This window comes from Phyllobates terribilis, unplaced genomic scaffold (genome assembly GCF_046119375.1).
Source record: "Phyllobates terribilis strain yellow unplaced genomic scaffold, ASM4611937v1 Scaffold_71__1_contigs__length_7168151, whole genome shotgun sequence".
In the NCBI taxonomy this organism is placed as follows: domain Eukaryota; kingdom Metazoa; phylum Chordata; class Amphibia; order Anura; family Dendrobatidae; genus Phyllobates; species Phyllobates terribilis.
Genome location: NW_027362831.1, coordinates 3,805,984 through 3,830,542, shown reverse-complemented (window position 1 = coordinate 3,830,542; position 24,559 = coordinate 3,805,984). Strand labels below are relative to the sequence as shown.

The following is a 24,559-nucleotide window of genomic DNA, read 5'->3' as shown; positions in this document are numbered from 1 at the left end:
ATATAAATAGGGAAGGTGGAGCTAGGCAGTTCAGTTCCTCTGAAGAGTTCCTGCAGTAGAGAAGCCTAAGAGAGGTCAGTCTGCAGTGGAGCTCAGTCTAGTCTAGAGAACGCAGTTAATAGTTCAGCAGTGGAGCACGAGGCTCCTGCTTGCTAGATTCAGGGAGCCCAGATAGAGCTTAAGGTGTGCCGGTGCCGTAAGATCAGTGAAGCGCGGCAAGCTGCCGTTAGTGTGTATAGCCTAGTGAGGGCCCGAGTAGGCCGAAGGCGAGTGGCGAGTTAGTACATAAGGGGCAGAGGAGCTTAACCAGCTCACCCCGAAGCATTTACCGGACACAGGGTCCGAGCTTACCGGTATCTCTATGACCCAGTAAGGCATAACCGGAATCCCTGGAGAACTACAAGTCCCAGGATCGCTAAGATGCTGATATGTAACAGAGCCAGGAGACGCTTAGGCCCCGCATACTGGGAGCGTGAACTCCAAGAGAAGGCCCTACCACAAGTTCAGCCAGCGCAGGACATAGACAAAGTTAGGCCTAGCTCCAGGCAGGTCAGAAACTTACTACGCAGAGGCAAGAAACAGGCCCTACACCCGCTCATTGGGGAGGATCCTGATATGCACCCTTCACCCTACAGTGCTCCGGGATGTGCCTGAATTTCCACCAGTAAAAGGTACTGAAGTGACTACCGTGTCCGTTCCCGTTCTTGCTCTGACCCAGCTGGGTCTCGCCTGTCCTGCATTCCCCCTGCATACGCTGCCCTGAGACCTAGCTCCACCTGTGGGGAGCTATACCATCGAGCTGCCTTATCACCGGCCTCAGTGGACTGCTGCAGCGCTGGTGCTTGTCACCAGATACCACAGGTGGCGTCATGAACTCTTATAAAATTAACAATTATCCACCCTTTTAAAGAGAGACCCCAGGGTACGGGCCAGGGAGCCGACCACCGCGACATCCCCAAGGCCAGGCAAATGCCCGGGTACCGAGTCATCCCCATCCCCAGGGCTAGTCACATCCTCCTCCACCTCCTCTGCTGACCTCATCGACTGTTTGACTGTGGGTTGACAGTAAGTGGGATCTCCAACCTCGTCATCATCACCCTGTGTGTTATCACACCCGTCGCCCTCAGAGCCAACCTCTTCCTGCCCTGACCGAAAAGTCAAGTTGTCGCTCCAATCAGGTATTTGAGTCTCATCATCGTCTTCATCATTGTCTCCACCAACAGGAGTTACAGTTTGGGAACAAGGGTCTACATTATGCTCAGAACCTTCTTCATCTGGTCCTGGATCCAACTTATAAAGATTCTGGGCATCGGATCAGATCATTTCCTCATCTGGATTAACAGAAGCTCTGGAGCAGACCTCCGTTTCCCAGGCTATAGTATGAGTAAACAGCTGGGCAGACTCAGCCATCTGTGTTACCCCATACTCAGATGGGCAGCTGGAGACTTGGGAGCTGTGAGGAAGCAAGTGCGATTGGGGTGACACCTCTGAGGACTGGAGTATTTGTGATGTTGAAATTGAGGTGATGGAGAGCCCACTTGAAGGAGCACTTGATATCCGTTGAAGCATCTGCTGTTTTTGTGCCTCATCTAGAATTTGTAGCGATGGGCGTGTCCGTAAGAATGGGATCGTATCACATTGTCCACGAAAAGAAGTCGACATCTTAGTTTGGCTGGAAGATGGTCTTTCTTCTGCAGATGTTACTCCCCCCCCCACCGTGGGGGGCCTCGACCCACCAGCGGACAGGCACCAGTATTGGGATAGGGGGGCTGGCCGTCAGGGTCCACCGCGGCTCTGGCACAAACCCGGCGACACAGAGGTGGCACAGGCAGGAACGGACTGGCCGTGTCGGCTTCTCACTTTTTGGATTTTAGAAGGGCATGACATGCCTATATCTGTGTCTCCCCCTCCTTTTACTCCTCTACCTCTTTTCTTTTCGCATGACTATATGTACTTGTCACTTTTCCATGTGTTAGTTGTGTCTTCTGAGCAGTTTGTCAGCTTTTGGACACCTTTGAAGGTGTTTTCTATGTGTTTCTATGTGTTTTTGTTTGCCTGCCATTGGTTTTAACGGTGTTCGAAGGTGTTCGACGAACAGTTCGGCGAACACACGGGTGTTCGACGAACCGAACCGAACTCGAACACTACGGGGGTGGCTCAACACTAATTATCACGCACTTCTCTACCCTTAACGAAGCCAACCTGAACGTTGCTAACAATTGAGGGTAAGTAGTGGGAGAGCCATGATACAATTATATTAGAGAATATGGTGACATCTACACTAATTAATGAAATTGGATGAACATTAGGGCAGGCATTTAGTTCTTTTCCAGGCTTTGGTAAAACTGTTATGTGAGCATCAAGTGATTGGGGGGCAAAGTGGAGTCTTCTGAGATATTATTGAACACTAATGGTAACAACAGAGGTGCAAACATGTTATAAAATCTATTATTGAATCCATCTGGCCCAGGGCTCTTCCCGATAGGACAGGCCATTAAATCATTCCCTACCTGTTGTTTAGTGAAAGCTTTGTCTAGTATCTCCTGCTCAGGGGTCTGTAAGGAAGGAACGGCAGTGTCCATAATATATTTGTCAATTTTTGTTTCAAGAAAATTAGGTGGCATGTGGTGGTATTTTCCATGAATATTATGTAGTGAGCTATAACAGCAATGAAATGCGTCAGCTATGTCAGTGGGGTTATGAATTTATAGCAGTCGTGCTCCTTTTGTTTTGGATACATACAGCTCTGGCAAAAATTAAGAGACCACTGCAAAATTTTCAGTTTCTCTGATTTTTCTCTTTATAGGTATATTATAGAGTAAAATGTACATCGTTGTTTTAGTCTATAAACTACTGACAACATGTCTCCGAAATTGAAAGCGAAAAATGTTGAATTTATTTGCAGCAAATGATAGAGCGTCAAAATACTAAAAAAGAAACAAGTGTTTTCAGACCTCAAATTACTCATGTTTTAAATGTGAAATCAATATTTGGTGGACTAACCATGATTTTTAATCACAGCTTTCATTCGTCTTGCCATGCTTTCCACCAGTCTTTCCATGCTTTCCAATAGAAAACTGTTCAGTGGTCTCTTAATTTTTGCCAGAGCCGTATGTCCTTTGCATCCGTGGATGTAACTTCCTTGTCAATGAGAGACCACATTTATCTGTGAATTCATACGAGTACCTTCACATGCGATCTTGATATTTTGTATACGTTTGATCTATTAAAGATCTTCGCTCCCTTCTTTTTTTTCAATCAGATCATTTTTATTTAACAAAAGAAAGAAAGACCAACATTTTGTTTTTGTCATATAAACTTTGTGACAAAAATAAAAAGAAAGAAAAAACAGTAAACAATACAAGAACCGGTTTACAATGATATAAACCCTAATATCGCTCTATACTACAATGTTTTGGAATAGTAATTTTACATTTGTACATGAATATCTGAATACTTCCTGACGGTTTTTTTTTCCCTATTGGGACGTCAAAAGAAAAAGAATATATCTAAGAAGAGGCAATTGTGTGGACTGAGACAATTATTATTTGCTGACACCTTAGGTATAAGGATATAAATTCCTGGTTTTCTGCAGGGATATGTACAAATGGTCCAGTATAGTATTTCTGAAGCAATACCTGGGGTAATTAACCATTGCTCCCATATGTGTATGGATTTCTTGAGAGCGTTCCTTTAATATAAGCTCCACTTTCCAAGCATAGAGTGTTATTTATCCTGGATCTTAGTTCTGTTATCGTTAGGGGAGAATTGTCTATCCAATGTAGTGCCAACAACTTTCTGGCTTGGAATAATATTCTTGAGCTAGCTATTGCCATATGGGAGTCTGGATCTACGTCTTCTCCCAGGAGTCCTAGGATACAGATTTTAGGTTCCAACTGAAGTTGTATCCCAGATACAGATAGTACAAGAGCGATTGGTACGTTCCATTAGTCGCCAATATTTACACATTCCCACGTCATATGCATCAGGTGGGCGCGTCCTTTTGACCACATCTAGGACATGTGTCATCCGTTTGTATTTCAATTTTAAATAAAATACTTGGGGATCTATATACCCTATGAATGAGAAGAATTCGGGACAATCTTTGTGACTCTGACAATGAAAGTTTCGGTGTCAAATCCAGTATTTCCCCCATTGCTCCTCAGATAAGGGACCCAACCCACATCCTCCTCCCATTTTGTCTTAACTATCAAAGGATATTTATCCAAATGTAGGGCCAGTAACTGCCTATAAATAAGGGATATTAGACCTTTTGTATCCATCGATGTAGTAATGGTATCTATTGGGTGATGTCAATCAGTATGGCGTTTATTCTAGTTGTGTACTATATGCAAGATGTATTTGCAGATATTGATAAAACACCCTATGCGGGAGGTTAAAATCTGCCTTTATTTGTTCAAACATCTTGAATAATCCATCCCTCAAGAGTTCTGACACCAAACATATACCCATATCCTTCCACTCACTAACATTTTTTAGTTTATGTAGCTCTGGTAAGTTATAGTTGTGCCATAAAGGAGTATAATTTGTGTACTTTCCAATTCCCAGAATATTTTTACCCCTATCCCACGCCTTATATATTAACTTTAATGTACGACATTTTAAGTCATTTTCTCGAGGAGGCTCCATATCTAGTACCGAGAATGGAAGCTTCCACTTCCTTCCATAAGTAGGTGCCCTGAAATTACACAATATTTGCGAGTACCCCATCCATGAAACTACTTTAGCTCCCTTCTAGCGTTAAGCAGGTCTACGTATACCTGGAGGGAAGCAGATTGTTTATGTTGTTTGTCAAGTAGATCAATCCGCTCAAGCAAATGAGACTTTAGCTGTTCTCTCCTTTTTTTAACCTTTATCTATGTTATATTATTATCCCTCTGAGGACGCATGTGAGTGCTTCCCATTTAAATGGTAAGGCAGTTTCATCATGCTCATATATGTGAAGCAGTCTATAGTCTCAAGAAGGTCTGAGCACAGAGTGAATCTTTCAGCAGATTATCATTTAGGTTCCAACATGTGAAGCCTTGGTGGAGTGCGGCATAGTCAGATTACAATATACAGGAGCAAGACTTCAAAACATTAATAATCTTGGCATCCCAGAAAAATGCTATCTATTAGTAATCTGAGGTACAGTATATGATCACCTCTAAAGTGTGACTCCTGAAGAAATAGAAAATGTACGTACTGTTTATGCCTACGATAAAACACTTGAGCTCCTTTCTCTGGAACATTAAGTCCTCTGACATTTAATGAACAAGTTTTGAGTTGTGCCATATTATATGAAAAAAAGGGGGAATGGAAGAGAGAAAGATTAAAAGAGGAAGTATAGACTGTAGATAGTAACGTCAACCTCTCAGTGTCTAAGAAGTATAGATTATGAATATATCAAAACAGTAGGAAATTGCGAAACAAGCAGATCCCAATGCAAGTCCCTAACTGGGGGTTGTCTTTACAGGTGTAAGTGAAACCTTCAGCCCTAGGGTTCCTATTAGGTGGAACCATGGAATATATAGCGAGTAAAGTAATACAGCCTGATATTACAGAAATATAATGTGAACTCAACTTAAATGCCGTACTAACATATGAACTGAGACATTCTATATAGTGGAAGAGTGGCACCTAAAACTCTCTTTAGATATATCTAATTATATGCAGAAAGAAATAAGTATCTGCAAACTGTCTCTCTTCAGGGAAGACAAGATTCATTTCAGGAGCTCATATGATTGGCAGGTTCCTTTCCCATCGGGCTGCATCACCATCAAGTTCCTGATCCATTGAACGTCTTCTGTGACGTGCTGGACCTCTCTGTGGCAATGGTGGAGCAGGTGGCCAGTCAGATATATGGAATGTCCAGGGCATCACAGAAAAGCCTCATGTTGCTTGGATCTTTGAAAATATACAGCTGGAATGGGTACCCCCAGGAGTACATCAGGCCATTTTCCCGGATGGCATCAAGTAGTGGTTTCAATACCCTTCTTTTAGCAAGTGTCATTCAGGATAGATATGTGAGCAATTATATGTGTTTTCCATTTAAATCACCAGGATCCAACTCCTCGGCTTTCCTCACAATGGCCTCTTTTACATTGAAAAAATGTATGTGACAGATAATGTCCCTTGGATGCTCAAGATCTGGGCCATGATTGCCTATTGTGCGGTGCGCCTTTTAAATCTCCACCTCCTTATCAATAGGATCACCAAGAATATTATTGAATAATGATCGCAGTGTTGGCATAATCACTTGTGCATTGATGCTTTAAGGTATACCCCTTATCCAGATATTATTGTGATTTTCTTGATCATCAACCATATTAAACAGATAGTTTATTTACTGGCTGTGACGATCCAGTGTTAGTTTCTGAGCATTATGATGGCCTCCAACTTGGATGACATTATCCTCTAATCTCTGTACCTTGTCAGTAAGCTGTGACAGGACAGACGTGAGGGGACGTATTTCAGTATTGTATGTGGTCTCCAGCCTCTGAATATATTACTCCATATCTTCTTTAGTAGGGATAGGTGAGGCGCCCAGCTGCGCTTGGTACCACAGATCCTAGAGGGGTGCATTAGGGGATTTCTCCACAAGAGGCCCTTATAAGCATTCACACACCTCCACCTTCCACCTCAGACCACCAGAGGGAGCCTGTTAGGGATATATAAAGGGAAGGTGGAGCCAGGCAGCTCAGTGAGTGATTCAGCAGTTCCTGCTCAGACACAGAAGGAGTCAGTGCAGTCAAGCCAGAGCCTAGCAGTTCCTGCAGAAAGAGTTCAGTACAGTCTCTAGAGTGAGTCCAGACTAGAACTCACAGAGCTCAGGATAGAGAGTGTTACGGGTCCGGGTGGTGGAACCTCTGTGCCGCGGTGCAAGGAGGGACCCAGAGGAGCGTAACTAAGTATCAACTCAGACCGACCCTGGTCAGACGGCGGCTAACGACTCCGTGACCAGGGAGGGACCGAGCAGAGGGACCAGGTGCTACTCTGGGGACGACCTTGTAAGAGAGCAGGTGGCTCCCACGGGTCAGATGGCTGGGACTGACCGGTATAGCGGATGGACACAGCAAGCAGGCAGAAGTCTCTGGGTTAGCAGACAGGTGGTCACGGCAAGTGACAGCGGGAGCCTCCAGGTAGGCTATCAGGTGGTCATGGCAAGTGACGGCTAAGCCTCCAGGTAGGCTAACGGGTAACAGGCAGGTAACAGACGAGTGCTCCCAAGTGAGCGGGCTAGCAGGCACGGCAGGTAGCAGGCAGGTAACTGGCTGGTGCTTCCTGGTAAGCAGGTGGACTTGCCCATAGACAGACTGGCGGATGACCGGAAGACAGACTGTCGGGCTGGAGAGTAGTCAGACTGGAACAGTAGTCAGGCTGGCAACTGGACCTGAGGGCTGAAGCAGAAGTAAGTACACTGTGCAACAACTATTGCTCGGGCACCTCCATTTTGGAGGAGGTGCCTTATATATGGGAGGTCCTCCGGCTATTGGCCGGGGACTCCTTAGGACGGCGCGCGCGGCCCCTTTAAGAGAGAGGGAGCGCGCGCGCGCCCTAAGCACAGTGCCTAGGAAGGAGCGCGCGCCGGCAGTAGCAGGGAGAGGAGCGCTGGAGGACGCCGCGCGGGGAGCGAGGAGGTGAAAGGGACGGCGTCTCTGTCTGGCAGGGGGCAGAGACGCCAATGCTACAGAGAGCTAGGAGTGTGCGGCGAAGAAGAGCAGCGTCCCGGCTGCAGTGTGTGTGTAGCCTAGTGAGGGCCCGAGCGGGGCCGAAGGCGAGTGGAAATTGAGTAACATAGGGGGCAGAGGAGCTTAACCAGCTCACCCCGAAGTATATACCGGACACCGGGTCCGAGTCTACGTGGATCTTCATGACCAGTAGAAAACGACTTTAACCCCTGGCGAACTACTTGTCCCAGGATCACCAAAAGCTGATACGTACCAGGGTCAGGAATCACGGAGACCCCAAAGAATAGGGAGAGTGATCTCCAACAGAAGGCCCTACCACAATGTCGGCAGGTGCAGAACAGAGACAAAGTTAGGCCTAGCTCCAGGCAGGTCAGAAACTTACAATGCAAAGGCAAGAAACAGGAGGCCCTACACCAGCTCACTGGGGAGAATCCGTTAGTGCACCCTTCACCCTACAGTGCTCCGGGATGTGCCTGAATTCCACCAGGAAAAGGTACTGAAGTGACAATCGTGTCTGTCCCTGTTCTTGCTCTGACCCGGCGGGTCCCGTTTGTCCTGCATCCTTGCATCCCCGCTGCCCTGAGGCCTAGCTCCGCCTGTGGGGAGCTATACCACCCGAGCTGCCTTACCACCGGCCTCAGCGGCCTGCAGCAGCGCTGGTGAATCTCACCAGACACCACAGGTGGCTTTACAAACTATCCCATAAACTTTATTCCCCTTTTTACTGACCGCCCTGGGTCACGGAACGGGCCAGCCACCGTGATATCCCTCAAAAGCAGCCACAAGACCCGGCTGCCGAGTACCCCACGACCCTGGGGGCGAGTCATAGACACAATATGATATACAAATAAGTTATGTTGTTCCCCATATCAGAATAACCTGTGGATAGGGGGTAAATGTCCCTGTGAAGCAAGCACTGCTTAGTATGTGGGCTTTGGTGAGAGTACAGGAAGATTGGTGGTGTTTTCTTGTGAGGCCTACATTAAGAGAGAAGTTGGTGCAGGACTTACAGGCTGGAGCTGTCTGACATCATGAGGGTTAAGACTGCTTCTTTTTCCATGCTGAGGTGAGGCAGTAATAGCTCCAGAGAAGGATGATGAGACCTTCCATAAGAAACGCTGCATACCAGACATGCTGACAGAGGTGGAGGACTTCAGATTAACCTCTGATCTTTCTTTCCCATATCGAAAGTCATGTTTGAGGCTGTAAATTGCTTATAATTCCCCCAAGAACACGGTCTGAAGAGAGTGCTTTCAATGTGTGCATTCTCTTGGTGCTATGTCTGTGTGCATTCTCTTGGTGCTATGTCCAGGCCATGTCCTTCCTGTTGATGTACAATACGTCTGAAGGCGGCGTTGATTGGCAGCAGGATTGTGTGATGTAACAATCTTGTGTGATGTAACAGCCTTACGGAAACGCAAGTTGTGACACCAATGGAACGGCGCCAGAACAGTAAGTGCGTATGAGTGTTTTTATTTTAACAAGGCCAAACATGAGGAATGAGAAGGAGTTGTCCTAGTAGTGGACAACCCCTTTACGAAGATACAATTTTCGGTTAAAAATGTAAAAGGCTTCTCCCCTGTGTGACTTCTATGAAGTTTGTTAAGAGTTGATTTCCGTGTAAAACATTTCCCACATTAAGAACATGAAAATGGCTTCTCGTCTGTGTGAGTTCTCTGGTGACTAAGAAGTGATGATTTCTTCACAAAACATTTCCCACATTCTGAACAGGAAAAAGATTTCTCCCCTGTGTGAGTTCTCTGGTGGTTAACCAAATCTGATTTATCTTTAAAACATTTCCCACATTCTGAACAGGAAAAAGGCTTCTCCACTGTGTGAATTCTCTGGTGCCTAACAAAATATGATTTCTGGATGAAACATTTCCCACATTCTGAACAGGAAAAAGGCTTCTCCCCTGTGTGAATTCTCTTGTGCGTAACAAAACCTGATTTCCAGCTAAAACATTTCCCACATTCTGAACAGCAAAAAGGCTTCTCCCCTGTATGAGTTCTCTTGTGCTTAACCAAACCTGATTTCCGGCTAAAACATTTTCCACATTCTGAACAGGAAAAAGGCTTCTCCCCTGTGTGAGTTCTCTGGTGTATAACCAAATCTGATTTCCAGCTAAAACATTTCCCACATTCTGAACAGGAAAAATGCTTCTCTCCTGTGTGAATTCTCTGGTGCTTAACCAAATCGGATTTCCAGTTAAAACATTTTCCACATTCTGAACAGGAAAAAGGCTTCTCCCCTGTGTGAATTCTCTGGTGCTTAACCAAATCTGATTTCCAGCTAAAACATTTTCCACATTCTGAACAGGAAAAAGGCTTCTCCCCTGTGTGAGTTCTCTTGTGCTCAACCAAATGTGATTTCCAGTTAAAACATTTTCCACATTCTGAACAGGAAAAAGGCTTCTTCCCTGTGTGAATTCTCTGATGCTCAACCAAATCTGATTTCAAGCTAAAACATTTTTCACATTCTGAACATGAAAATGGCTTCTCCTCTGTGTGACTTCTCTGGTGATTAACAAGATCTGATTTCTGGTTAAACAATTTCCCACATTTGAAACAAAAAAATCTATTCTCTGCTGTGTGAATGCTTTGATGTTTAAGAAAAGACTTTTCAAGGGAAAAACTAATTCCATATTCAGAATGTGAAAATGGCTTCTTTGCTTTAGGAGCAGTTTGTTTTTTAATGCTTATTTTGTGACTTTGATTTTCCTTAGTAGTCGGTAATGAATCAGAAGACAGGACCTGTTTCATAGGATCAGATGACAGATCTTTGCTGTGAAGGGATGATGGTATATCTGGAGTAATGGCATTCACTTCAGTTGTATCTTGTTTGATCTCAAGATCATCTGATTTAAAAATTGAAGATGTCAGCTGTCTCTCTGATCTCCTGGTACAGTCATCTGCCAAGAATAAAACAAATTATTATTTATGAATAACATATCCTTAAAATTTATATTGTTGAATATTTCTACTTAAACTCTACGTAAAAATGCACTTTATGTAAAAGTATCATTATTTACCAAGAAAACATCACAGAAAAAATCAGCCTTACCAACACCAAATCAGATAGCAAATGCATTAGCATTTTAGTGTTGGTTGGGTGTACTGGGGTGTCTGTCCATGTGGGGTGCACTTATATAGTGCTGGGCAGCCTTCCTGATCTAATAGTATGGGCATCATCACTATTCTAAGCCAGACACTGCATCACACCTACCTGTGTGACTGGCGTCCTATGCAAGCTTCATCTGTGTTCATCTTTAATACTAGGCAACCACCCCCTCCATGAATTGGTACGATTATTGGTGTTGGTAAGGCTGTATCTTTTTCTGTGATTTTTTTTAATTTTGCCCTATGTTAGCCGTCATTATTCACCAAGACAATAACAGTTCACAGTCTAATAGAAAACCTCATAGGATGAACCAGTGGAGCGTGGTGTCCAACTGTTTGTTAATTCTGCCTCCCAAATATAGAATAAAAAGCCATCAAACAATGTTATGTAGGCGAAAATAATATCAATAAAAACTTCTACTCATCCCACAAAAAACAAGTCCCCACTCAGGTTCATCATCTGTCAATGGAAAACCAGAGGTTTCCACATTATTAGATTCTCAAAGGCTTTTGAAAAGCAACATGGCTTCCATAAACCAATCCAGCAATATCCACTCTCCCAAAGTCAGATCTCCCCCTCGCTTCTGAGCCTTGCAGTGCGCCCAAAGCACATTGTGCATCCATGTATTTGACATTACTATAGTGAGAAGAACCCACTTAATTTACGGTGTGTGTCTCCTGGAGCACAATCTGGGCACTATGTGTTGGGTAATGAAATTATATATTTGTAATTTTCACTCTCCATCATCCTGCGTGCTAATTTCCGGAAAGTGCCTGTGGAGTCAAAATAGTCACTACACCTATAGATTATTTCACCGAGGGTTATAATTTCCAAAATGGAGTCACTTTATGGGGATTTCTACTGCTCTGGTTTTCGGCATTTTGGTCACATTAGGGCTTCTGTAAATGGTGGGTCCCATCTCCTCTGGGATCTGCTCCTGTGACGTCTGCTTCCCTCACCATCTTATTCATCCTGCAGGCGACGCTGGTGATGGAGGAGACGATAGAACCAGAAGCTCTGGGCGGCCCAGGCTCTGTCCAGCCACTAAGATTAGGGTTGCTGGGACCTGTAGTACCATCCAGTCTGGCAGTATGGGTGTGTGTGTTGTCCAGCTGGAGTAATCTGCTCCCTGCTTCAGCCATTTGGAAAGCACCGCACCCTACTAAAGCTGGAAGCATATTGCCGGAAGCTGCCAGATACAGCCTTGTTCTCCTCTGGATCAGTCCTCTGTGCTCCGCTCCCGGCTTGTGTATTTGATTCCTGTTGTGACCTCGGCCCGTTTACTGACTACTTTTGTGTGATTTTGTATTTTCTCTGACCTCCTGGTTCTGACCCGGCTATCTGACTATTGTTCTTCCCATCTCACACCACAGAACATTAGGTAACACTGTGGCCCAAGCTTAGGGGGGTCTCTGTCTAAGTCCAAATCCATGTAGAGGGGTTAAAGGATGATGAGCAAGGCAAACCCTGGGATCTGGAAAATGCAGCAGAAAGCGCTAATCCTGTTTGTGGTGACCATCTTTTGAGCTGCCAGGTGACCATGAACAGTGTCCCCAATGCATTGTGTCTGCACACCATCCCAGCAAAATCTGCATTCAAATAGCTAAATGGCGCTCCTTCCCTTCTTAACCTGCCATGTGCCCAGACAGCAGTGTACAATTGCATACAGGGTATTGTCGGATTCAAGAGAAGATGGAATATTATTTGTAAGGTCCATTTGTTTCCTATTATCCTTTGTGAAGAATTCCAACACTTATCACCACATAAAGTGACACACGTCAGATTTGAAAAATGTCAGAGATAGGTGCTGGGAAAGGAAGTTGTTTCTGCGTTCTCTGGAGTCATGACAAACCATTAGTATGGATAAAAATGTAGGTTTATTGGCTACGCTTTTCAGAGACCACCGACTCCTTCCTCAGGACAACCGTACATAACCTCTTTAACGGGTTTAGTGGTTTAATAACATAGCGGGTTTGGGGGAGCAGATGAAGCTCTCCATTTTTCAGCTCTTTGTGGTTGTTTTTTTCTTTCCATTTTTGGAGCATCCTTCAGTTAAGGGTAAAAAAAAAAAACCAAAAGCATCCAGTCAACGCCCAGAAAATAAATACCCCGATACCACAAACCATTCAGCAGTTTTGCAGACATTCTGTAAAATCAAAGTAAAATTTCCCGCAATCTCTCAATTTGTGTTTAAAAAAAAAAATAGAAAAAATATCTTCACAAAACTCAGTTTTGCTTCTCTCCACGGAAATCTTTAGTAAAAGGCGAAAGATTTTTACGTTCTGAAGAGAAACCAGAGTATTTTTCTATAGATTTGAAAAATGGGCCCAGATAGGAACACAAAACTGGCTGCAGGAAGGGGTTAAATCAGAGTATTTTGGGCACTAAGTACTATAGTCAAAACTGTGAGTATAGACAATAACATCTACTGAAATGACCAATCTCAACAGTCTTCATCAGTAAGTAGTGAGTAACTAGTGGTGAAACCTCTCTAGGGTAATTAGAGTATGGGGCTCGGTGGCTCTTGGCAATCTAAACTATCATAAGGGACAATATTTTCTGTCAGATGAGTTTCAAGAAATATTAGACATTCAAAGAGAATTTTTTATAATAGTGCAGAGATGAGGTGTCTTAAATTTATCTTAGAGAGATATCATGTCACAGGTGAAATGTTTGCTTTTGTTTAGTTTATCACAATCCTGTTTGAAGTTAGTCGGTTTTAAAAGAAACTGAAAAGTCAGGATAAAAGGGAAACTCTTGTTATTGTACAGAAATTCACACTTGGCCTTACTGCACATTTAATGTTGTAGATCATAAATGTGAAGTTTGGCCAGAAAGACTGGACCTGGTCTTGTAGGGACCATATGAGCACATTCAGCAGCACAGAAGGGAGAGAAGGTAGATTCATCCAATAAGATATCAGGGTTCTAGGAAGCCAACACCATCATTACCCTCCGCTTTCTCTTACAGGCCCATCAGAATATTATTCTTCATGTGATTTTCTGGCTTTGTGATTTACAGATCTGGGCAGGTAACGTCTCCTAATCACAGGGAGTAGGTGGATCCTCCAGGTTGTAAGTTCTATGGAAAAGGGTTTCAATGCCCAAAATCATTTGAACAGTTTTAGGTGGAAGAGAATATTGTGTTCTAGAGGCAAAATGGTGATCACACGATTGTGATACGGCCGGACTACACAACCGATAAAGCAGCCACAGCCGATGACTGAGAAGAATCTGTAACTTCTGTGCATTTAGTGGTTACTACTCACCTGGGTAGTCATATGTAGAATTCTCCTCTTTACACCGCTCATCACCCCTCACATATGTCTCTGTAGTATTAATATGGGTCAGATCTTCACCCTGAAACAAATATTGTAAGTCACAGACAGATGGAGAAGTCACCTCTATGATCAACTCTAATCCTGCTATCTCCACCGTTCTCATTACACAAATATAAAACATATAATACTGGTGGATAAAACAAGACTGAACACAAGACCTTCACAGCCGTCTACACATCATAGGGGAGATCTCATGACACCTTCTCTCCATCTACCTGATGATTCTGAGGAACATTGGGATCTTCTTGTTTGCAGTCCTGTGGAGGAAGAGGACGGGGACATCTCTCTGGTGTTGTCCTCTTACTGGATAGATCTGGAAGAAACACATACAGGGACTGAATTCATTCTTTACATACAGATAATTATGGGCCGTGTGTATTTAGTCCTGTCTATTACCTGGTGATGTGAGGGGATGGGGAACCTCAATCATGACGTCTTTATACAAATCTTTGTGTCCTTCTAAATACTCCCACTCCTCCATGGAAAAATAGACAGTGACATCCTGACATCTTATAGGAACCTGACACATACAAGGACAGTCATCCCCCCGATCCTTTCATAGTGTTACTGTATAATGTCCCAGCATCCCCAGCAGTGTCACCTCTCCAGTCAGCAGCTCAATCATCTTGTAGTTGAGTTCTAGGATCTTCTGGTCATTGATGTCCTCATGTATCAGGGGGTGAGGTGGAGGCCCTGTGATTGGGCTCAGGGGTCTTTCCCATCCCTCAGACACATGGACCTGACAGCGCTCACTAGAGGTCTTCACTAATATGTAATCCTGGTTATGGAAAGACATATAAATAAATCTCACTCCAGACATTTCCAGAGTCCTCACCTCTCCAGTTCTGTCCATCTGTTATTCCCATAGATAAGAATGATGTAATGTGACGTCATCAGAATCTCTCACCTCTCCAGTAAGCCGGAAGAGGATCTCTAGGGTGAGGTGTAATATCCTCTCCACCATTTTGTCTCTGTCCATATCCATTTTTGATGGGTCCATAAGGAAAAGTCTCTTAAATAGAAGATCTTCACTGAGAGGATCCGATATTGTAGAGACCTGAATGAGAAGATGATGAGCCGATGTAACAACATAAAAATCCTGTGTAATAATACAATTACTGGAGATAAGGGGAAACCTATGAGGACATATATTATTTTACAGTATTTAGTTTTCTTCTTTACATCTACTAATAAAACCTATATATTTTAGGCCACAGACAACAAGCAGTTTCTTCCTTGGAGTCTGTAGCTGAACACGTTTCTCAAAGACTCATCTTCCATAAAGTTAATTCTCGTCTCATTTACCGACACTGCAATAGGCATTAGCAATACTGCAGGAGATATTCATTACAAGTGACATGAGAAATAACTACAGTACAGACCAAAAGTTTGGACACACCTTCTCATTTAAGGATTTTTCTGTATTTTCATGACTATGAAAATTGTACATTCATACTGAAGGCATCAAAACTATGAATTAACACATGTGGAATTATATACTTAACAAAAAAGTGTGAAACAACTGAAAATATGTCTTATATTCTAGGTTCTTCAAAGTAGCCACCTTTTGCTTTGATGACTGCTTTGCACACTCTTGGCATTCTCTTGATGAGCTTCAAGAGGTAGTCACCGGAAATGGTTTTCACTTCACAGGTGTGCCCTGTCAGGTTTAATAAGTGGGATTTCTTGCCTTATAAATGGGGTTCGGACCATCAGTTGTGTTGTGCAGAAGTCTGGTGGAAACACAGCTGATAGTCCTACTGAATAGACTGTTAGAATTTGTATTATGGCAAGAAAAAAGCAGCTAAGTAAAGAAAAACGAGTGGCCATCATTACTTTAAGAAATGAAGGTCAGTCAGTGCGAAAAATTGGGAAAACTTTGAAAGTGTCCCCAAGTGCAGTTGCAAAAACCATCAAGCGCTACAAAGAAACTGGCTCACATGAGGACCGCCCCAGGAAAGGAAGACCAAGAGTCACCTCTGCTTCTGAGGATAAGTTTATCCGAGTCACCAGCCTCAGAAATCGCAGGTTAACAGCAGCTCAGATTAGAGACCAGGTCAATGCCACACACAGCTCTAGCAGCAGACACATCTCTACAACAACTGTTAAGAGGAGACTTTGTGCAGAAGGCCTTCATGGTAAAATAGCTGCTAGGAAAACATTGCTAAGGACAGGCAACAAGCAGAAGAGACTTGTTTGGGCTAAAGAACACAAGGAATGGACATTAGACCAGTGGAAATCTGTGCTTTGGTCTGATGAGTCCAAATTTGAGATCTTTGGTTCCAACCACCGTGTCTTTGTGCGACGCAGAAAAGGTGAACGGATGGACTCTACATGCTTGGTTCCCACCGTGAAGCATGGAGGAGGAGGTGTGATGGTGTGGGGGTGCTTTGCTGGTGACACTGTTGGGGATTTATTCAAAATTGAAGGCATACTGAACCAGCATGGCTACCGCAGCATCTTGCAGCGGCATGCTATTCCATGCGGTTTGCGTTTAGTTGGACCATCATTTATTTTTCAACAGGACAATGACCCCAAACACACCTCCAGGCTGTGTAAGGGCTATTTGACCAATAAGGAGAGTGATTGGGTGCTACGCCAGATGACCTGGCCTCCACAGTCACCAGACCTGAACCCAATCGAGATGGCTTGGGGTGAGCTGGACCGCAGAGTGAAGGCAAAAGGGCCAACAAGTGCTAAGCATCTCTGGGAACTCCTTCAAGATTGTTGGAAGACCATTTCCGGTGACTACCTCTTGAAGCTCATCAAGAGAATGCCAAGAGTGTGCAAAGCAGTCATCAAAGCAAAAGGTGGCTACTTTGAAGAACCTAGAATATAAGACATATTTTCAGTTGTTTCACACTTTTTTGTTAAGGATATAATTCCACATGTGTTAATTCATAGTTTTGATGCCTTCAGTGTGAATGTACAATTTTCATAGCCATGAAAATACAGAAAAATTTTTAAATGAGGTGTGTCCAAACTTTTGGTCTGTACTGTACTTCATGAGGAGGACGACGACTCCTTAATCTTCTACTGCGGCTCTTGAAACATATTTGGCCAGAGTCCATCACCACCCGTCTATATGACTGTTTCCAGTCTTCCCCGGACTGTAATCTTCTATCAAGTTAGATCTCATGTCTTAACAGAAAAAAAGCCCTCTATCCTGTGTGAGTTCTCTTGTGCTCAACCAAATCTGTTTTCCGGCTAAAACATTTCCCACATTCTGAACAGGAATAAGGCTTCTCCCCTGTGTGAGTTCTCTGATATTTGATTAAACTTGATTTCTCTGTAAAACATTTTCCACATTCTGAACAAGAAAATGGCTTCTCCTCTGTGTGACTTCTCTGGTGATTAACAAGATTTGATTTCTGGTTAAAAAATTTCCCACACTTGAAACAAAAAAAAAATCTATTCTTCGCTGTGTGAATGCTTTGATATTTAAGAAAAAAGTTTTCGAGGGAAAAACTATTTCCATATTCAGAATGTGAAAATGGCTTCTTTGCTTTAGGAGCAGTTTGTTTTTTAATGCTTATTTTGTGACCTTGATTTTCCTTAGTAGTCGGTAACGAATCAGAAGACAGGACCTGTTTCATAGGATCAGATGACAGGTCTTTGCTGTGAAGGGATGATGGGATATCTGGAGTAATGGCATTCACTTCAATTGTATCCTGTGGGATCTCAAGATCATCTGATTTAAAAATTGAAGATGTCAGCTGTCTCTCTGATCTCCCGGTACAGTCATCTGCCAAGAATAAAACCAATTATTATTTATGAATAACATATCCTTAAAATTTATATTGTTGAATATTTTTACTTAAACTCTCCGTAAAAATTTACTTTATGTAAAAGTATCATTATTTACCAAGAAAACATCACAGAAAAAAATCAGCCTTACCAACACCAAATCAGATAACAAATGCATTAGCATTTTAGTGTTGGTTGGGTGTACTGGGGTGTCTGTCCATGTGGGGTGCACTTATATAGTGCTGGGCAGCCTTCCTGATGTAATAGTATGGGCATCATCACTATTCTAAGTCAGACACTGTGCATCACACCTACCTGTGTGACTGGCGTCCTATGCAAGCTTCATCTGTGTGCATCTTTAATACTAGGCAACCACCCCCTCCATGAATTGGTATGATTGTGAGTGGTTGCTCCATCAGTATTTTGCACCTGCGCTGCCCCCACCTTTATCATGGGGGTCTGCGGCATCCTGCTAGTGCATTTGTTATATGATTTGGTGTTGGTAAGGCTGTATCTTTTTCTGTGTTTTTTTTTATTTTGCCCTATGTTAGCCGTCATTATTCACCAAGACAATAACAGTTCACAGTCTAATAGAAAACCTCATAGGATGAACCAGTGGAGCGTGGTGTCCAACTGTTTGTTAATTCTGCCTCCCTAATATGGAATAAAAAGCCACCAAACAATGTTATGTAGGCGAAAATAATACCAATAAAAACTTCTACTCCTCTCACAAAAAACAAGTCCCCACTCAGGTCCATCATCTGTCAATGGAAAACCAGAGGTTTCCACATTATTAGTGGCTCAAAGGCTCTTGAAAGGTTACATGGCTTCCATAAACCAATCCAGCAATATCCACTCTCCCAAAGTCAGATCTCCCCCTCGCTTCTGAGCCTTGCAGTGCGCCTAAACCACATTTAGCCTCCATGTATATGACATTACTATAGTGAGAAGAACCCACTTAATTTATGGTGTGTGTTTCCTGGAGCACAATCTGGGCACTATGTGTTGGGTAATAAAATGGTATATTTGTAATTTTCACTCTCCAACATCCACAGCGTGCTAATTTCCAGAAAGTGCCTGTGGAGTCAAAATAGTCACTACTCCTATAGATTATTTCACTGAGGGTTATAATTTCCAAAATGGAGTCACTTTATGAGGATTTCTACTGCTCTGGCTTTCTGCAATTTGGTCACATTAGGGCTTCTGCAAATGGTGGGTCCCATCTCCTCTGGGATCTGCTCCTGCAACGTCTGCTTCTCTCACCAGGAGCCGCCTTATTCATCCTGCAGGCGGCGCTGGTGATGGAGGAGACGTCAGAACCAGAAGCTCTGGGCGGCGCAGGCTCTGTCCAGCCAGTAAGATTAGGGTTGCTGGGACCTGTAGTACCATCCAGTCTGGCAGTATGAGTGTGTGTGCTGTCCAGCTGGAGTAATCTGCTCCTTGCTTCAGCCATTTGGAAAGCACCGCACCCTACTAAAGCTGGAAGCATATTGCTGGAAGCAGCCAGATACAGCCTTGTTCTCCTCTGGTTCAGTCCTCTGTGCTCAGCTCCCGGCTTCTGTATTTGTTTCCTGTTGTGACCCCGGCCCATTTACTGACTACTTTTGTGTGATTTTGTATTTTCTCTGACCCCCTGGTTCTGACCCGGCTATCTGACTATTCTTCTTGCCATCTCACACCACAGAACATTAGGTAACACTGTGGCCCAAGCCTGGGGGTCTCTGTCTAAGTCCAGATCCATATAGAGGGGTTAAAGGGTGATGAGCAAGGCAAACCCTGGGATCTGGAAAATGGAGTAGATGACGCATAGCCTGTTTGTGGTAGCCATCTTTTGAGCTGCCAGGTGACAACAAACAGTGTCCCCAATACATTGTGTCTGCACACTATCCCAGCAACATCTGCATTCAAATAGCTAAATGTCGCTCCTTCCCTTCTTAACCTGCCATGTGCCAGACAGTAGTGTACAGCTGTATATAGGGTATTGTCAGATTCAAGAGAAGTTAGAAAATAATCTGTAAGGTTCATTTGTTTCCTATTATCCTTTGTGAAGAATTCCAAAGTTATCACCATATAAAGTGACACAGATAAGATTTGAAAAATGGGCCCAGATAGGAACACAAAACTGGCTGCAGGAAGGGGTTAAATCAGAGTATTTTGGGCACTAACTACTATAGTCAAAACTGTGAGTATAGACAATAACACATCTACTGAAATGATCAAACTCAACAGTCTCCATCAGTAAGTAGTGAGTAACTAGTGGTGAAACCTCTCTGGGGTAATTGGAGTATGGGGCTCGGTGGATCTTGGCAATCTAAACTATCGTAAGGGACAATATTTTCTGTCAGATGAGTTTCAGGAAGAAATATTAGACGTTCAAAGAGAACTTTTTATAATAGTGCAGAGATGAGGTGTCTTAAGTTTAGCTTAGAGATATATCATGTCACAGGTGTAATGTTTTTATTGTTTAGTTTATCACAATCTGGTTTGAAGTTAGTCGGTTTTAAACGAAATTGAAAAGTCAAGATAAAGGGAAACTCTGCTGTTATTGTACAGAAATTCACACTTGGCCTCACTGCACATTTAATGTTGTAGATCATAAAAGTGAAGTTTGGCCAGAAAGACTGGACCTGGTCTTGTAGGGACCATATGAGCACATTCAGCAGCACAGAAGGGAGAGAAGGTAGATTCATCCAATAAGATATCAGGGTTCTAGGAAGCCAACACCATCATTACCCTCCGCTTTCTCTTACAGTCCCATCATTATATTTTTTTAAGTGAATTTCTGACTTTGTGATTTACAGATCTGGGCAGGTAACGTCTCCTAATCACAGGGAGTAGGTGGATCCTCCAGGTTGTAAGTTCTATGGAAAAGGGTTTCAATGCCCAAAATCATTTGAACAGTTTTGGGTGGAAGAGAATGTTGTGGTCTAGAGGCAAAATGGTGATGACACGATTGTGATACAGCTGGACTACACCACCGATAAAGCAGCCACAGCCGGTGACTGAGAAGAATCTGTAACTTCTCTGCATTTAGTGGTTACTACTCACCTGGGTAGTCATATGTAGGAATCTCCTCTTTACACCGCTCATCACCCCTTACATATGTCTCTGTAGTATTAATATGGGTCAGATCTTCACCCTGAAACAAATATTGTAAAAGTCACAAACAGATGAGAAGTCACATCTATGATCAGCTCTAATCCTGTTATCTCCACCGTTCTCATTACACAAGTATAAAACATATAATACTGGTGGATAAAACAAGACTGAGCACAAGATCTTCACAGCTGTCTACACATCATAGGGGAGATCTCATGACACCTTCTCTCCATCTACCTGATGATCCTGAGGAACATTGGGATCTTCTTCTTTACAGTCCAGTGGAAGAAGAGGACGGGGACATCTCTCTGGTGTTGTCCTCTTACTGGATAGATCTGGAGGAAGCACATACAGGGACTGAATTCATTCTTTACATACAGATAATTATAGGCCGTGTGTATTTAGTCCTGTGTATTACCTGGTGATGTGAGGGGCTGGAGAACCTCCATCATGACGTCTTTGTACAAATCTTTGTGTCCTTCTAAATACTCCCACTCCTCCATGGAGAAATAGACAGCGACATCCTGACATCTTACAGGAACCTGACACATACAATGATACAGTCATCCCCCCAATCCTTTCATAGCATTACTGTATAATGTCCCAGCATTCCCAGCAGTGTCACCTCTCCAGTCAGCAGCTCAATCATCTTGTAGGTGAGATCTAGGATCTTCTGGTCATTGATGTCCTCATGTATGAAGGGGTGAGATGGAGGCCCTGTGATTGGGCTCAGGGGTCTTTCCCATCCCTCAGACACATGGACCTGACAGCGCTCACTAGAGGTCTTCACTAATATGTAATCCTGGTTATGGAAAGACATATAAATAAATCTCACTCCAGACATTTCCAGAGTCCTCACCTCTCCAGTTCTGTCCATCTGTTATTTCCATAGATAAGAATGATGTAATGTGACGTCATCAGAATCTCTCACCTCTCCAGAAAGACGGAAGAGGATCTCTAGGGTGAGGTTTAATATCCTCTCTGTCATCTTGTCTCTGTCCATATCCATCTTTGATGGGTCCATAAGGAAAATTCTCTTAAATAGAAGATCTTCACTGAGAGGATCTGATATTGTGTAATAATACAATTACTGGAGATAATAAGGGAAACATTTGAGGAGATTTATTATTTTACAGTATTTAGATTTCTTCTTTACATCTACTAATAAAACCTATATATTTTAGGCCACAGACAACAAGCAGTTTGTTCCTCGGAGTCTGTAGCTGAACACGTTTCTCATAGACTCATCTTCCATAACGCTAATTCTCGTCTCATTTACCGACACTGCAATCGGCATTAGCAATACTGCAGGAGATATTCATTATACGTGACATGAGAAATAACTACTTCAGGAGGAGGACAGCATCTGCCTCTTTTACTGCGGCTCTACAAACATATTTAGCCAGAGTTCTTCACTGACTACATCTCCACCGGCCGTCTATATGAATGTTTCCCGTCTTCCCTGGACTGTAATCTTCTATCACGTTAGTTCTCATGTCTGATTCACACACAGAAGTTTGAGGCTTTGATATATGGTAAGGTTTTTAATATTAAAGAGTAGGACTATCCCGAATGGGTTCATTTTACCATGGTGGGATAGCTTTTATGCTATTTTTGATCAAAAACAGTGTTACTAAGAACCCTATTTTATTTAAATGCACGTTTGGTTTTTATTTATTTACAGCAGGGTTTATGATCATTTTTTTCTTATAGTTTTTTTCTGATTTATGGCCATAGTAAACATGCATTTATGTGCTGCATGGATACCAACTTAAACCAAGCTCAAATTCTGTGTTTTTTTCATGGGCACCATAGTGGCCCTGTGGGCTGCTGCTATGGATGATACACCCCTAACTATCCAACTATCATATGGTAAAAATCTCATAGGTCCTGGATTTATTAGTATCTGCACGAAGAATGGGGCTAAGTGAGTATTTATTAAAGGGAATCCACTCCACCGACTACCCCACGGCCAGCAAGCATCAGAATCTTCACTGAATAAAAAGCCATTTCTTAGCAAACAGACCTCTAAAATGAGGCATACAGGTATGTATAGATTCACATTTCTATCACCTGTATGCCAATATGAGAGGTCAGATAAGTCCCAGGGGGTGACAGATTCCCTTTCATCAGTCGTGGGGTAATCATAAAACCAGATATGTATCAAGGTATTCTAAGGTGGTTAATGGTTGCGTAGTCAATGGGAGGCATGTGTCACAGAGATGGCTGGTCTCTGTGATGTAACCCGGAGTGTTTCTCTAGGACACATAAGCACTAAGAGGATAGTTTGGTGCACCTGGGAGCCGGGTTACGGGTAGCTAGGAGAGAATGAGCGGGTCCAGCTACCCACATACCTCACCTCTGGGTGTGGTTAACAGCCTATAAAATGGAGGCTGTTGTTTGGCACATGGTCTGTGTGTTTGGAGGGAGAAGGCCTCCTGTGTATGTTTGTCTTCAAACCAAGCCAGGACACTGGACGCTACCCCAGCTTGTGTGCCACACAGGCCTGGCTGAGCAGAGACCTGCTAAGGACATTTACTTTGTTTGCCTGATCTAAAGGCGATTTGCTTTTCTGTTTGGCTTCTGGGTTTATGAAGCAAGCAGCATCAACAGGAGACCAACACGCTGTAGTTACAGCAGATCCAGCAGTACTAGCAGAAACAACGTCAGCAGATGCAGCTTCTGGCAACCGCCATCCAGGAGAGGATGAGCGCTCCAACCCCAGGTCCGACTGATGATTCCCAAGTCCGGAAGGCGGCATGACGGGCTTTGCAGAAAATGACCCTGGGGGGATGACGTTGAGACCTTCCTGATGGTGTTTCAAAGGGTCACCGAGAGGGAGAAATTTCCACAAGAGCAGAGGTACTGTCGCCATACTTGACTTGGAGAGCCCCAGAAGTACGCGCAGTAGGCATACTATGATTTATCTTTGCAGGGCACCCTATTTAGCTTTGCATAGTACGCCCTATTTAGCTCTGCATAGGACGCCCAAAAGGCGTACTATGATTTAGCTTTGCAGGATGCCAAAGAGTATGACAAGCTAAAAAGTGAGATTCTCGCAAGCTTGGGGTTGACAATGACTATCAGGGCACAGCGGGTTCGTATCACCAGAACAAAACCACCTCTGTCCCAAATGTTTGACCTGCGGCACCTGGTCCAGAAGTGGCTGCAGCCAGAGTCCTCAATGCCTGAGCAGATGGTAGAGTGGGTGGTGATGGACCGGTTTGTGCACTCCCTGCCGAGGCCCATACAGCCTTGGGTTGCCCAGGGTGATCCCCGGTATGCGGATGAACTGGTCGGACTGATCGAGAGATACCAGGGGTTTGAAGGTTCCTTGGGAAGGCAGCCCACTACATACTGGAGTTCCCAACAGGGGGTGGAGGCCCAAAAGGTGGTGGGACTTCCAAGGTCCAAATGGACGAGGGAGGTGGTGCCCAAGGTCCATACAGGTGATGTTGTTTGCTGGAGATGCCACGGCCCAGGCCATATAGCCGCTCGTTGTCCCCTGACCCTTGAGCCGATGGACAGCAGCATAGGACAACGTAGTTCATATTATGCTTAT

The 24,559-nt window shown here is 43.7% G+C and overlaps 1 protein-coding gene and 1 non-coding gene across 2 annotated transcripts; both read right to left on the bottom strand.

Moving 5' to 3' along the window:
* Positions 1-5,226: 5,226 nt before the first annotated feature.
* Positions 5,227-22,301, bottom strand: LOC141194425 (uncharacterized). The gene is made up of 11 exons (XM_073662339.1): positions 21,623-22,301; positions 21,416-21,539; positions 21,235-21,332; positions 20,947-21,037; positions 17,739-17,896; positions 15,059-15,208; positions 14,753-14,929; positions 14,548-14,671; positions 14,367-14,464; positions 14,080-14,170; positions 5,227-10,602 (listed from the first exon to the last, which is right to left on the bottom strand). The coding sequence occupies exons 1-11, from the start codon at positions 21,872-21,874 to the stop codon at positions 9,329-9,331; spliced, it is 2,637 nt and encodes an 878-aa protein (XP_073518440.1). The 5' UTR covers positions 21,875-22,301; the 3' UTR covers positions 5,227-9,328.
* Positions 12,996-13,113, bottom strand: LOC141194470 (U5 spliceosomal RNA). Its single transcript, XR_012267102.1, has one exon. It is a non-coding gene; the product is annotated as a U5 spliceosomal RNA (small nuclear RNA).
* Positions 22,302-24,559: the final 2,258 nt, after the last annotated feature.

Bases quoted from the DNA above. Each gene is read 5' to 3' on its own strand.
- LOC141194425 (XM_073662339.1), bottom strand. From the start codon at position 21,874: ATGGACAGAACTGGAGAGGTGAGGACTCTGGAAATGTCTGGAGTGAGA. The intron at 17,897-20,946 runs GTGAGTAGTAAC...TATTCTTGGCAG, and splicing joins TCCTACATATGACTACCCAG to ATGACTGTACCGGGAGATCA. The intron at 14,171-14,366 runs GTAGATGGAGAG...TATTTGTTTCAG, and splicing joins ATGTTCCTCAGAATCATCAG to GGTGAAGATCTGACCCATAT.